Genomic DNA, 15,274 nt, shown 5'->3' with positions numbered 1-15,274 from the left:
GAGAACCATAGATAGTTAAGGATTGATTGTGTGACTTATGTTGTCTAGGTATACAACAAAGCTCGACGGTTCAAAGATATCAAATGTACTGATTGACTGAGTATATCCGATATAAGTTCACTACGGAAAGTTTAAAGGGAAATCTACTTATCCAGATGCAATTAATTCTTGCATATAAAACATACACGCGTCCGTGCATTCCTTTATTTTATAGCCATTCTCCATTCATGTAGGGGATTATTGGGATTTTAAGCTTGTATAGCTTAAAGAGGGTGAATGAGAAATTGAGGTAAAATAAAATATTTGAGTTTCCCTTGGCAAAGGGACATTGTCCCATATCGGAGGAAGAAAAGGCTTTTGATGGGTATATATATAATTGTTCTTCTTCTAGCTATTAAAGAGTAAAGAAAAAGGCAAGCCTCGCGTCGTCATCGTCGTCGCTCGCTCGCTCGCTCGGCTCAGCTTCGGCTTCGGTTTTGGCTTCGGCTTCGGCTTCAGATTCGGATTTGGTCAAAGATTGATTGATTAATCTTTTTCGACAAAATTCCTTTTAATTATTTAATTAATTAATTAAATAATTAACGAAAAATTCAATCCGGAATAAATCATGACCCGCGACCCGGTTCGGTCAGGCCCGTTTTTTTTTTCGGATTATTTTAAATATATTTTTCCCGCAATATTTCAAACAACCCTTTTCCAACAGCCATGGCTGTTTCTGAAAGGTTGCAAACTTTTTCAGAAACAATGCCAGCAACTCTATAAATAGAGTTTGAATCTCAGAATCTTTCCTTGCGAAATTTTCTGAGCTTCTTCTTCTTCTTCTTCTTCTTCTTCTTCTTCTTCTTCTGCACAATATTTTTCAGTGTGTTTTACGACCATTGAGTGGTTCGCAGTTCATTAGAGTTTTTTGGTACCAATACACTGGTGAGTTAAATCGTTCTATCCTGGGAGGATATATTCCAACACCTCGGGTACTTGAGGGGAATAATTTCCTTAAGGACACACTGTGTATTCAGTGGGCTCGATTTATTCCTATACTGTTTTTTCAGAATTTATTTCGTTAAACAAGTATTACTAACTTTCTGTTTTATTTTTTCAGAAAATTTAATTATTTATTACAGCAATACATAATTATAACATTTAGTAATAATCATATTTGTGAAGTCAGCGTCATATTTATTAAGTAGACGTAAATACCCAATGCTACGAAGCTTTACCCCAACAAAAACTTAACCAACTCTTCTGAACGAGGCCAAAATCCACTCGACAAAATAATCACATCCTCTTTTAAGTGAAGTTTATTACAAAATGGTCAAAATATTTTTAAAAATGTTTCAAAAATAATGTTTTTGTTAATAACATGTTTTTACGTATTATATACAAAAAGGTTTAATTAGTTCGTGTAAGAAAATGAAATCTGGGGTTAAATTGGTTAGACAGTTTCTCGATAAATCTACCGTGTAATATCTTTAGATTAAAAAAACCCAACATAAGTAATGTCTATCGTAAATACATATTAATACATATTAAAGCCGGCGTACAGTATCACTAATACAACTCTTTTGCTGTACATTTTTTACATTATTTGCATAGTTATATATGTTTAGCTTAAATCCTTTCAAAAAGGGTTACACGTTCTAAACAGATGAAAGGGCTTTGAAATGACGAAAACAAATGGGCTTTGAAATAACCTGGGTGTTTGTGTTTCAATTGAGCATAGTGAGCAATGACCCAAATCATCCAAAAGCATGGGGCAAGTGCACAAATAGCGGGATACTATTTAGAGATTAACCAATACTTATTTTGATCTGAAATTTTAAACTAAAAATCTCAACTTCAGGACAATTCAGAGTATTTTTGTCTAAAAAATTTGAACTGAAAAACTGAAATTCAGGACGCACTGACTTATTCTTAAATAGTAACCCTTTAGAGTGGCTACCTGATGTCATTTCTACCAAAATCATGTCTCCAACGTAGGGCTGCTTATCGGACGGATCGGGCGGTTATTTACTCTTAACGGTTCGGCTAATCGGTTATCGGCTTTTAAATGTATTAATCCGCTAGCCACCCGATAAGATATCGGGCGGATTGGTATCGGTTTAGCTATTATCGGGCCACCCAATAATTAAAAACCTGTTTGGACTGACTACTTTTATTATGGGACCGAACTAAAATTAAATAAAAGGGCTACTGGAAACACCAAGTATAATGTTACAGTTCAGCTAGTTAGTTTGTTGGTCTTGTTCACATAATGACAGAATCACAGTTCATAAAAGTTGTGTAGAACCTTGTGAATGTTCTAGTTAACGAAGTATAATGTTACACAGACAAATCGAATGAACAAGCAGACTAATCAATTGCAATCTAAATGATATAACTGTTAACGAAGGGTGTAGAACCTTGTGAATGTTCTAAGAAGATAATTACAATAAAATTATATTAGTTTTGTGTTTTAAGTGAGAATACAACAAAATGTTAATTAGCATGAAACTAGAGAGTAACATATGACTGAACCCCAAGATATATATATATATATATATATATATATATATATATATATATATATATATATATATATATATATATATATATATATATTGTTAACGGGTTAACGGATTATCCGTTAAGAAAATTGAATAATCCGCCCCCAAGCCGATAAGCCGTTAATAAAAAAATTTCAATCCATTCCCCATCCGTTAAACCGTTAACCCGATACCAATAAGCAATTAAGCCACTTTTGCGGTTCGGTTTTCGATTTCGGTTCGGTTTTGAACACCCCTACTCCAACGTAATAGAGTGGGCCTTATGGGTGTGAATGTTTATAGCCCAAGATCATCTTTCAACACTTAAGCAAAGTAGTAGAAATAACACAAGATAGCCACTCTAAAGGGTTTTTATTTAGAAATTAGCCAATATGTCTTGAATTTAAGTTTTTTAGTTCAATTTTTCGGGACATAAATATTCTGAATTATCCTATATTTATAATTTTTAGTTCAATTTTAAGGACAAAATAAATACCGACTAATCTCTAAATAACAGCTCTAACAATAGTTATTTGTACTTCCCAGCAAAGTATGCTTTGAATTAGCCTTTAGACTTACCATACCTATCTTTGTTGAGAGAAAACAAAATTAATGTGGGACATCCGTCAATATATTTTTGTGATTTGACTTTTTAAAAATACTTTCACAGCATAAAAATCTCCATGATTTTCTATATAATGTTCTGGAAAGCATTTTCTTATATTTCTAAAGTTAAATCTGCACACAGTTGTACTAATAAGATTTTACATTATACATATTAACCCTTAATTACCTCACTTTCAGTAAGACCAAATTTCAGTCAATCGAGTCGATTATACATTCATGAGTCAAACATTTACACCCATAAGTACTGTAAATAACTCTTCCTTTAACAAAAAATATTACTTAAGGCAGAGATTTCTTTGGCCAAAACATCACAGGTTCATCTTTGTGACACAATATTCACTTCATATATCATGACAAGGAACACGAGATTTGTCATCTACCATTATTTGGTAATTGGTACAAAGCAAAGGGACCACACTATTATATTCCATCAAATTGTTTCAAGAATTTATGCCCACAAATTAACCTATAGATTCTAGCCTAGACCATGCAAAAATTCAATGGCTTCCATAATAAAGAGAAACAATCCAACCACAAAAATACGTTTTGCTTAATTTGTTATTTTATTTATTTTTTGTGTATCTCATCTAAAATACTAGAAAGTCATCGGAGATTTGGCTTTAGGGGCCCATCTAGTAGTTTATATATGGACTCCTTCAGAGGCGGCTCAACGGATTTAGGGGCCTAAAGCCAAGCTATATTAAGAGGCCTCTTAAATTTATTTCGTAAAATTCATATAATAATGAGACGCATAAAAATTTGCTTTCTGATCTATTGATCCATCAAACTATGACTAAATAAAGTAGCTAAGTCAGAGATCGTGAGTTAAAGTCAGAAAATAAAATAGTAAAAAATATGAAAAGAAATGAGGAAGACAAAATACGCTAACTACTAAGAGAAAAAATTTATTGTTATTTTCTAACTCATCTTTATGACCTCAACAAAATAGGTAAGTTGTTAAAACTTGAAATCTCATATTAATAATTATTATATAAAATTAAGTATATGTTATGCTTGATAATATAGTATACTCTTAGTAATATATTTGGGGGCTTTAGTTTTGGAGGGCCTAAGGCAATGGCTTTAGTAGCCTTACCCTTCGGCCGCCCCTGGATTCATTTTCGAGGCGGAGCTAGCCTATGAGGTGAACCTAATCACTTAAGCTTAATCATTATATTTGTACTAGGAATTTATTAAATATGTATAAATATTTACTAAGACGAGTTATTGATTACATTTAATCTAGATCTGCATTAGTTTGGTAAAACTCATTAAAATTATTCAAAATATTAAACTACAATAAACTCATAACTCAAAAAAAAGTAATGGGTTCGGTGATTGAAATCTCAGTCCTAAAGTGATAAAATTAATATCGTGGATACGCCTTTGTTTGGCTTGTGAAAATAACTGAAGAAAACAATAGTGGTTGCGAATTTGCTTACGTGACTCCATGTGAATCCAAAGAGTTATATACCAATTCTTGGTCCCAAAGAAAGCTAAACTTAAATGATTACTTTAATTAAGGTTTCACTTAAGTTGAATTGACTAATTTTGCTGTCTTCTCGAGTTGATTGCAAGGTTCATTTCACTCACGATTGTTAGGTCCTGAGTTCGAATCACGCTGGAGAAGAAGTGTGAAAACACTATAGATCCTTATAATTTGGGAGGGTTTTTTTCTATAAAAAAATAAAAAATAATAAAACTGCCCAACTAGAAAAATAAAAAATGTCCCTTTTGTATTTTCTTTGCATTAACGAAAAATAGTGCTAATTTAATCAAATATTTGACTAACTTTGAAAATAAAAATGTGGTTGGAAGAATATTAATGCTAATTTTATATCCAAGCCAAGGAAAGTAGTCCTCGGTCTATTTCTTCCTTTTGATTTGCTCTCGCAATATATATATATATATATATATATATATATATATATCAATGTTAACCATCTCGTCTAAAAAATTAAATTATTAAAAATGAAATACATCTTATTAAGAGATTGCTACTACTATATTTTTAATGATCGAATAATTTCATTTAAATTGTTAAATAAAGACTACCAACTTTTACTTGTTTGCCACGACATCATATTTCTTCTTTCCTATCTTTGTTTTTAACTTTTTCTAGTAATGACGAAATATCATTACTATGTACATGCCTAATTTTATTACGATCAATATTTTCACTTTGCTAAACAACTTGGTCACATATGTCAGCATATTTTGGATAAGAACAATGAATCAGGCGAATAGTATTGCATATATTACAACTTAATATTCTAAAAAGTTATTTTTAGAATGATTTGGTCAACTCCCTTGCGTAACAAGGAAATTTGTCGGACCCCATTAGAATATCGTCAAGTAGGTTTTGGTTTATTATTAGAATCTGTAGTCACTTGAAAATTATTCAACATTTTGTTGATAAAATAGCTTGATATATTATTCATATGTATATTTTCTTCACAAACACCGCTTCCTATTGTTGTTTCATTATTAATCGACAAATTTCACTCTGGCTTTCAGTCTATCACAATTTTCTTTTTTTATTCGGGTTTGGAATCGGCAAAGATCAAGCTCACAAGTTCATTTTTATTTTATTTCAAATGATGATGATATGAATTAAACTTAAAAAAATTTAAGAAGTGAGGATTTATATAACCATCCAAATACACAATTTTTGTTATTGTCATTATTTAAAAAAAGCATGTGAGACACATGACAATAATATATATACATCAGTTAGCTATAACATTCAATGCAATATATATGATATTTCAAAGGCATTAAATGATTAAATAGCTAAAGTAGCATGCTATGACAGCATTCAATGTAACATATACGAACAACAAACTCCAATTGATGTGAACCTTTCAAACAACTATTCGTTTATTTACGGAAAGAAAAATTAATATTTTTTTTGTACGGACGAAATTGGTTTTAATAATTGTAGTTTTTTCCAAGGTTTTGTGAGTTAAAGTAGATTTTGTTTCGAAAATTAAGTGGTTCATGGCAACTTTCATCCAATCTTTCAACTTTATTTTCAATTTTAAGGAGAAAAAAAAAAGAATTCCTAGTTAGAGCTCGTAAGCTGACAGAGACGAATCTAAGATTTAGATTCTATGAGTTCAATCTTTAAGATTAGTATCATTGAATTTGTTATATTTTTAAAATTATAAGTTCATATCTCATATGTTGTTGCAATTTAAAAAAAAAATTACACGTAAATATATATTCCGCATCGAAAGTTATAGTTTCAATTGAAATCGTAAGTTACATTCGCCCTACGTAAGCAATTACATCAGTTGGCAAAATACTCTCAATTAGAATTCTGATGTCATGATTTGGACCCTAAATATATGATAGGTCCATTTGAATGGCAACCATTTGTCTTCGTTTGCACCAGAAAAATGGATAGCAATTTTATCCCTGCGAACTGTTCTCTTCCCAATTGTTAAAAGAGCTGACAATCGACTACCACGGTTTAATTTGGCCTCATATGTTGAATTGGGTGCTCTGGTCTGTTACTCAATTGCACAAATTAACAAGATAGGTTAAATGAAAATAATAGTATTAAATTATGAACGCTCAGTAAAAGTTAAGGTTAACTAAACAATATAGTTATGATTTGCTCGTTCAACAAAACCTATGAATAATATAATTGGTTAATAACACAGGCAAAATTTAACCATGAAGCTAAACTTATGATCAATTTAATACTCTAAGTTTGAAAATTTTATGAACAATTGAACAACTGTAATTTTTTCATTCTCCCGGAAAAGTTGGTTATACCATCCCTTTTTTACAGGCTTACAGCTCTAAGTTTTGATAACTATAATTTTAAAAAGCTTTGAAATGTTAAAATTAATTTATAACCCTCTTATTTTTATACCTCTCATTAATAGCTCTATTACTTTATATTTCTACATTTTTATGTAAAGTTCCTTTTGTTTTTCTCTGGTGTCTTGTCTTTCTAAATCTGCTTAAAAGACGTGGATAGAAAGAAACATCATCTTGTGAACTCACCACATAAATAAATAAATTACCAAAAAGAGCTATAAATAAAATGGACTGAACGGTCATCCGCCACCTGTCAGAATTATTGTACTATCCTCCAAGAATCTGTGGACAACTTGCTTTTTTTTTATCTCAAATCAATTTCATACTTACGTATACTCATGCCATATGCAGAGGTGGATGGATGACTTGGGTTCCATTTTTAAATTTTTTTTGCGTTGAACTCATACTAAGGTTAAAATTATGGATTTAATCTAATATTTATTGAGATTTTAGTAAGTTTTTAAATATAAATTTATACTTTGTATTGAAAGTTATTATTTCAGTTGAAACTGTTGACGAAAGGCTATATCTGCCCTAGTCGATATGTAGTGACAATATCAATGACATATTCTGATTTTAAGTTTAATAAGTTCGATATATAAAGTTTTTAACACTAAATTTATTGTATTTTTAAAATTGGCTGAAATTTAATATTAAAATTTTAGTGAGTTTAATATATATATATATGCTTCATATAAAAAAAATATGTGGACTCAATGAACTCTTAGTGCCACTAGCAGGTAAAAAAGAAAAAGAAAACGAGGTTTCTCCGAAGATAGGCAAGGAGAAAACTCCAATTTTAATTTTCTAATGTGTTACTTTCTTATTTGAGTTCTTCTTGTGGACTATACTTACTATATATATATATATATATAAGCATTAACCACACAAATAAATTCCTCTAGCTATCATTTCCTTATCTTTCTTCTAAGGCATTTTCTCTCTCTAATCTCTCAATCCCTCTTATTTAATAGAACCTAAAGAGAGAGAGCCTAGGTAAGGAAAAAATGTCTAGCAATGGAAAAATAGAGGAAAATAAGGTACCCTTATTAGATTATGCAGCTTCTAATATCCACAATAGTTATATACTAGAACAAAACCAAAATGAACAAAGTTTTTCAAAAAGATTTTGGATTGAAACAAAGAAGCTATGGCATATAGTTGGCCCTGCCATTTTTAGTAGAATAGTTTCTTACTCCATGTTTGTTATCACTCAAGCTTTTGCTGGTCATCTTGGTGATCTTGAACTTGCTGCTATGTCCATTGCTAGTAATGTTGTTCTTGGCTTCGATTTCGGTCTCATGGTACGTAATTTCTTACTATATTAATCAATCAACTACGCTTCAATCCCACATCTAGAAGTATATTACACGAGTTCTCTTTATGCATATATTTTAAATGAGACTTTGCATCGAGTCAGGTTTCAATGGAGCGACACGAACAGTGAGAATTCATATAGAAATTCTAACAGGGGAAGAAGGGAGGTTTTGAAAATGCATTTATAGACTACACTTGCTTTTTGAACCTACAACCTGAAGCCAATTTTTGAAGGTATTGTTACACAAATATCCATTCAATGTTTACTTTTCTAGCCCGTATACATAAATTATACATTAATTATATATAGTTATACATATGTTATACACGAATTATATATATATATTATACATACGTCGGCTATTTTTATTTTAAGAGATCAGGTGGACGGCTATTGGGTGCCAGAGGCGGACCTGAGATTTGAAGGTTGGGAGTGCACTTTTGCTTTAAACCAAAATATGCTTTGTATACAGGGTGTCACTACTAATATATCAGTATTTTCTAAAATATACATACATGTATTTATGGATATTTTACCGAACTTTGCGGGTACTAGTGAACCCTCACTTAGTAACATAGGTCTGCCTCTGTTTGCTACTATACAGAAGCTTCGGTTATGTCAAAAAGATTCAACAATTTATGTAGTATACCAATAAAATGAAAATTACCCAATTTTCATAGTACCAAGGAGATTTAATTTAACGTCGTTTATTACATGTAGCTTCTCCCCTGATTGACGTTATCTATTATGCAGCTAGGAATGGCAAGTGCATTGGAAACATTATGTGGACAAGCATTTGGTGCAAAAAAATACTACATGTTAGGAGTATATTTGCAACGTTCTTGGATAGTACTCTTCTTATGTTGTATTATAATGATGCCTTTATTTCTCTTCGCAACGCCAGTTTTGAAATTTCTTGGGCAACCAGAAGATGTAGCTGAGCTCTCTGGAGTTGTAGTTTTGGCCTTTATTCCACTCCACTTTTGCTTTGCATTTCAATTTCCACTGCAGAGGTTTTTACAAAGCCAATTGAAGAATAATGTGATAGCTTGGGCAAATTTTGTGGCATTCATTTTTCATGTGTTGATAAGTTGGCTGATTGTGTACAAGTTTCATTTGGGTATTATTGGGACAACACTTACTTTGAATATCTCTTGGTGGTTGGTTATGTTGATGTTGTTTGGTTATACTGTTTTTGGTGGCTGTCCTCTTTCTTGGACTGGTTTTAGTATGGAAGCTTTCTCTGGTCTTTGGGATTTTTTCAAGCTCTCTGTCTCTTCTGGAATCATGCTCTGGTATTATTCTCTATCTCAAGTTTCTAGTCTTTTGTTTGAGGGACTAAGGTCACGGGTTCGAGCTGTGGAAACAACCTCTTGCAGAAATGTATGGTAAGGTCGTATACAATAGACCCTTGTGGTCCGACCCTTCCCCGGACCCGCACGTAGCGGAAACTTAGTGCACCAGGTTGTCTTTTATGTTGCTCAGACTCTTTAAAAATGCTGTCGAGTGATCCTTCAAAAGTAGTGTATTTTTGAAGGATCTAATATGGGCGCGACAACATTTTTGAAGAGTACGAGCAACATAAGTTTGGGAAGGGAAATGAGCTAGAAAGCAAATGAGATTTGTAATTCCATTTAGAGTTTAACTTCTATACATAGACAGGGTAAATATTTTTTATACTATTAGGTTATTTAAAAGATAACTACAAAAGAAGTGAGAAAGTAATCAGGAAAATAAGACAAATGCTATCTAATTTTAAAATTGCAGGAATAGTGTAAAATTATTATACATAGTGTATATAAGTCTTTCCTTTTCCTTGTTTGGTTTAAGAGTGGGAGCTAAAACTTTTGCCATCATGTCATAATTTAATCTATTTGCTTATATTAATGCAATTTCTCTATGATCTATTTTTTCTTTCTAATCTCATATTACCATAAATATGGAACAGCTTGGAGAACTGGTATTACAGGGTGCTAATTGTGATGACTGGTAATTTGGAAAATGCTAAAATTGCTGTGGACGCATTATCCATTTGGTAAGCAAACTTTTCTTCTTGATTACACCTTTTAACTTGTTAATGACAACATTAATTATAATGAAAACACCACAAGTTAAATGTACCAAAAAAGTTTAACTTTTGTTAATGTTGTCATTATCATTAGAGATCATTGCCTTTGCTATTCTTGACTATGAAGTAGACAAGTCTCATAATTTGGTTTCAGTCAAATTTAATGGCCAAGTAATCTTTAAATTGTCTACACAAACATAATAATTGATGACAGAAGAAAATGACCAAGTTGTCTTTAAATTGTCTACACAAACATAATACTAATTGATGTCACTTTCTTTTATTTGATTGTCTTAATTTTTTGTTAATTTTAATTCCTGCAGCATGAATATCAATGGTTGGGAACTGATGATTCCTCTTGGATTCTTTGCTGGAACTGGGTATGTCTATTTCCTTTTGTCATTTACATAATTAATTTAATCTTTTCATATTAGACATTATGAAAATAAGTGAATGGTATAGGTTCCATCTTACACTTGACAGTGAATTATGAAAATGACTGAATTAGACAACTAGTTGTTTTTTGTTTTCTTCTTTTATCACATGAATTATTTTTTCCTATATAGCCTAACTACTAATAGTAGCAATGACAAGTCAGGAATTTTCTCAAGGGTGTTCAAATTTAAAAAAAATAAAAATAATTCTTCGATATTTAATATATGTTATATATCTCTAAAACTTAATATTTTACCTATATAACAATATAATTTTTCGACGAAAGGTGGTCAATTACAAAATAGCTGTATTTCTCGAAGGAAATATGATTATATTGGTACACTGTTGGAAAATCAATCAAGACAGTGAATAGACACTATCCTAATTCTTGAAACTCCTATTCAAGTATTAAAATTTGTTCCTGTATCTAGCCCCTGGGTAATATATAACATGAATCTTGGGAGATTTTGTACGGGGCTAAAATCCATCAAAATCCTAAGTATTATATTGAAAGTACTCAAAAAGTAGACTAAAAAGACATATAACCATAGCCTTGTCCTTTCACCTGTTGCTTTTATTAGCAGAAGACAAAACCATAGGGCCAGAGGTGTTCATCGTTCAGTTTTGTTCGGTTTTTTCCTAAAAAGAAACCAAATCAACTAAGTCCGTTCTTCAAATATTGAAATAAAACCAAACCAATTAAGTCGGTTTTTTATCGATTCGGTTTTGGTCGATTTTTCTGTATTTTCGGTTATTTATCGGGTTTTTTCTTAAATATGAGACAAACACTACCAAACACATATTCCAGAGACTACATTTTCAACGTAACACTATCAAACCAATTGATCTTTGAAAAATCTATCATTTACCAAGATATATTGATGATAATTGAATCAACTAGTGATGAATAATTTAAGTACGCAATTAAAAATCAATTATTTTTAACATGAAATAAATTCTTGTAGTTAGCAAAAGAAAACTACCAATCAAATTAGAATGTAAAGGCAAAGAATTAGATTATTATAATAGCAAAAAATTAGACTAAAAATATAAACGACTAATATGTACCATAAAAGTTTAGAAACTAAATATATATATATATATATATATATATATATATATATATATATATATAGTGTGTGTGTGTGTGTGTGTGTGTGTGTGTGTGTAATAATAAATTTAAATAGCTACTTTTATATTCGATTTGGTTCGATTTTTTTATTAAAATCAAAACCAAACCAAATTTGATCGGTTTTTAAAATTCCAAACCAAAACCAAACCAAACCTAAAAAATATCAGTTTTTTGGTCGATTTGATTCGGTTTCGATTTGATTCGATTTTTTGATTTTTTATGAACTCCCTACGTAGGGCCAATAATTATCGACCAGTTAGGTAATACACGTAATGTAATAGTCTATAATTTACACGAGTCCAATATACTTTATCAGAAGTTTGCTATCCTGTATATAACAGTTTCAGAAATGGAAAATAGACATGAAAGAATCACATGTTAGTATATATTAAGTCAAGGTCCCCAAGATTTTGAAGTTGAAAAAAATCTTGTCCAAGTACACCTTTCTAAATGATATAGTACTAATTAAAAAATAATTTGATATATATGCACTAACAAAACATAGATTATTTATACTGTCAGTGTACATAGTTTCAATATTAGTGCAATACTTCTGAAGTGTGGTTATCACTATTTGATCCAAAACATTTCAAGAACTTATAATATACTCCGTATGACTTATAAGTCACGAGTTCGGGCCGTGAAAGCAGCTACTAATGCTCATCATATTTCTTGAGGTGCGACCATTCCCCGGACCCTATATAAAAATAGAATATCTTGTGCACCGAATGCCCCTTTTTATTTTTGGTTCCAATTTATGCTATGCTTTTTTATTTCTTAATATGTCTAAAAAGAATAAGAAATTTATATATTTAAAAATAATTTAACTTTATGTATACGGTGCAGAGTAAGGGTAGCAAATGAGTTGGGAGCTGGAAATGGAAAAGGAGCCAAGTTTGCAACAGCAGTAGCAGTTACACAATCAATAGTGATTGGTTTATTTTTCTGGATTTTGATCATATTTTTCCACAATGAACTTGCTCTTATTTTCTCCACTAGCCAACCTGTCCTTGAAGCTGTTCATAAACTCTCTATCCTCTTAGCCTTCACTGTTCTCCTCAACAGCGTTCAGCCCATTCTCTCGGGTAAATTCACAGCTCATTTCTTTCGGTTCGAACTATATATACATATAAAAAAAATTAAAAATTCGTACTTATTCTATATTTACTAACTCTATATCATGGAATCGTCTCCGCTTGTCATGTATTCATTTACATGACATGTATTATTTAAGCAAAGAGTTAAAAGCTTCTAAGTTTGTTTTGTTTATTTTATTCAGTTTTTTAAATTATATTTTGATATTTATAGGGGTTGCTGTTGGATCTGGATGGCAAGCATATGTTGCATATATAAATTTGGGTTGCTATTATTTACTTGGAGTCCCTCTTGGCTTCATAATGGGATGGGGTTTCCACTATGGTGTCATGGTATGTTCCTCATTTTTTACAAATTCTTTATGGAAATGGGTTTGGTGTAAATTGGTAAATTGGAAAGTAAATTTGTTACCGAGATAAAAAGGTAGTACGGTGCAAAAGTTATCTCGTGTTCATGCAGCGTTCGGAGGCCGCCCCTAAGGATGTGATGTAAACAGTCTTTCCTAATACAAGCATTAGAGGTTGCTTCCGCAGCTCGAACTCATCACCTATAGGTCACACGAAGATAACTTTACCGTTGCTCCAAGGTTTCTCTTCAAAATTTGTTACCAAGATCTTTTAAAAAAATATCAGTTAATAGAGATTGGTAAATAAAAGTGAAGAAATGATCAGGTTATAATTCATTTTTTGTAGGTAGAAAAGTGATCTTATGCTAATGAAAATGTTTCTATAGGGCATCTGGGCTGGAATGATCTTTGGTGGAACTGCAGTTCAGACTTTGATTTTGGCTATAATCACAATAAGATGTGATTGGAATAAAGAGGTATTGTAATTTTAAAAAAATACTAATTATGTATTTTAACTTGTTATAGTAGGAACTTTATTTATTTTTCGTGTTACAAAACTCATTTTCTCTGGATAATTACTTATAGTTATTTTTTAAATGATTTGATAGTGTTTATAAACGTTAAATTTGAGGTATATTAACTGAATAAATTATTATCTTTTGTTGAAAATGCAGGCAGAGAAGGCCTCTACACATGTAAAGAAATGGGAAGACGTTGGTCACTTAACCTCGTAGAAATAAATAGCCAGAAATTTCGCCAAGCATTATTGAAGAATAATGACGAAAAATGATAAAAAGAGAGGATAGTTCTCTCCAAGTTTTGTGCACTGATTTTTCAGGCTAAGCTAGTTGTAATTTCGTTTTCTACATAGAAGTGAAGCAAAATATGTATAAATTTTAAAGGAAGTTGATTGATGAATGATGATATGTATTTTTAATCCTGAAAATGAATCGTTAATGTAAACAGAAATTCTCAACAGCTGGTATGACTAGAGTTCGGAGTTCTTTTGACTGTTTTTTCACATGCTCAAATATTATGTCTAAATATCAAGCATTCCCCTTTAAATTACTAAGTAATCAATGAAAAGGAGTCATACATGTAATCAAGAATTGATGTAGACAATAATTATTATGCTTTACTTTCAAACAAGTTATGATTTATGAGTTATTAAACCTTTTCGCTTTATATAGAGGAAGAAAATAAAATTATGAGAACACATCGAAACAAAAATATTTGTTAAAAAAAGAAAAGAAAAAACGAATAAGAAGAGATTACGAAGCCCCAGTGTAGCCCAGCCCAAAAATACAATCTTTTTCTGGATATTTACAGATCATGAAGTTTAGGGCTCTGGACTTCAATAATAAGGCCTAATATTCGCCCATAGGATTTGGCCAATTGGGTTTTCTCCGTACAAAAAAGAGCAAAGTTTATTCGTAGCCACTAGGACCAAACTTATATCAATTGATAGCCACAAAATAATTCCATACAATTAACAGCCCAAAACTAATTAAAAGGTTAGCCCAAGACCACTGCCACTCAAAACCCTAGCTTCCTTCTCCCTCAGAGATCATACCCTTTTTCCTCACCCGAAGAAGCCGATGTTGAACGCCGCCGTCGCAAGCGCCGCCTCCGTATTGAACCACCAATCAACGCCCTCCATCATGATCCACTCCCGAGGGGACCGCCTTCACCTGATGACCGTCGTATCCTGTATTGCTCCATTTACGCAACTGGACCATAGAAAATGGTCCCTGTATTAGAAGGAACACAAAATATGGAATATGAACACCATGCTGGATGAAGAGGAGGGAGTCATTTTGGCATAAATTTTTAAGCCAATGTGCCATATTTTGCTGGGAATTGTGGAGTTTTATTGAAGAAAGACCATATTTGGTTAGAT

At 31.6% G+C, this 15,274-nt stretch overlaps 1 protein-coding gene across 4 annotated transcripts; it reads left to right on the top strand.

Annotated features, from left to right (window-relative positions):
• The first annotated feature begins 7,837 nt into the window (after positions 1-7,837).
• LOC107795825 (protein DETOXIFICATION 27-like) lies at positions 7,838-14,352 on the top strand. 4 transcript variants are annotated; one of them, XM_075228502.1, is made up of 9 exons: positions 7,863-8,020; positions 8,199-8,284; positions 9,052-9,593; positions 10,247-10,333; positions 10,690-10,746; positions 12,780-13,018; positions 13,242-13,360; positions 13,761-13,850; positions 14,049-14,352. In XM_075228502.1, exons 2-9 carry the CDS (start codon positions 8,237-8,239, stop codon positions 14,106-14,108), a joined length of 1,242 nt encoding a protein of 413 aa, XP_075084603.1. In that variant the 5' UTR covers positions 7,863-8,020; positions 8,199-8,236; the 3' UTR covers positions 14,109-14,352. The 4 variants fall into 4 exon arrangements, with proteins under 4 accessions (XP_075084601.1, XP_075084600.1, XP_075084603.1 ...); XM_075228501.1 differs by adding an exon at positions 8,401-8,531 and having other exon boundaries at positions 7,884-8,284; positions 9,052-9,686; XM_075228500.1 differs by having other exon boundaries at positions 7,838-8,284.
• The last annotated feature ends 922 nt before the right edge of the window (positions 14,353-15,274 follow it).

Source organism: Nicotiana tabacum, chromosome 13, assembly GCF_000715075.1.
Source record: "Nicotiana tabacum cultivar K326 chromosome 13, ASM71507v2, whole genome shotgun sequence".
Lineage (NCBI taxonomy): Eukaryota > Viridiplantae > Streptophyta > Magnoliopsida > Solanales > Solanaceae > Nicotiana > Nicotiana tabacum.
Note: the sequence above shows the minus strand (reverse complement) of the source record. Positions and strands in the feature narration are given on the sequence as shown.

Coding starts and splice junctions, on each gene's coding strand:
- LOC107795825 (XM_075228499.1), top strand. CDS start 7,988: ATGTCTAGCAATGGAAAAATAGAGGAAAATAAGGTACCCTTATTAGAT. Junction 13,361..13,760: donor GTTTCCACTATGGTGTCATG/GTATGTTCCTCA, acceptor ATGTTTCTATAG/GGCATCTGGGCTGGAATGAT. Junction 13,851..14,048: donor GATGTGATTGGAATAAAGAG/GTATTGTAATTT, acceptor TTGAAAATGCAG/GCAGAGAAGGCCTCTACACA.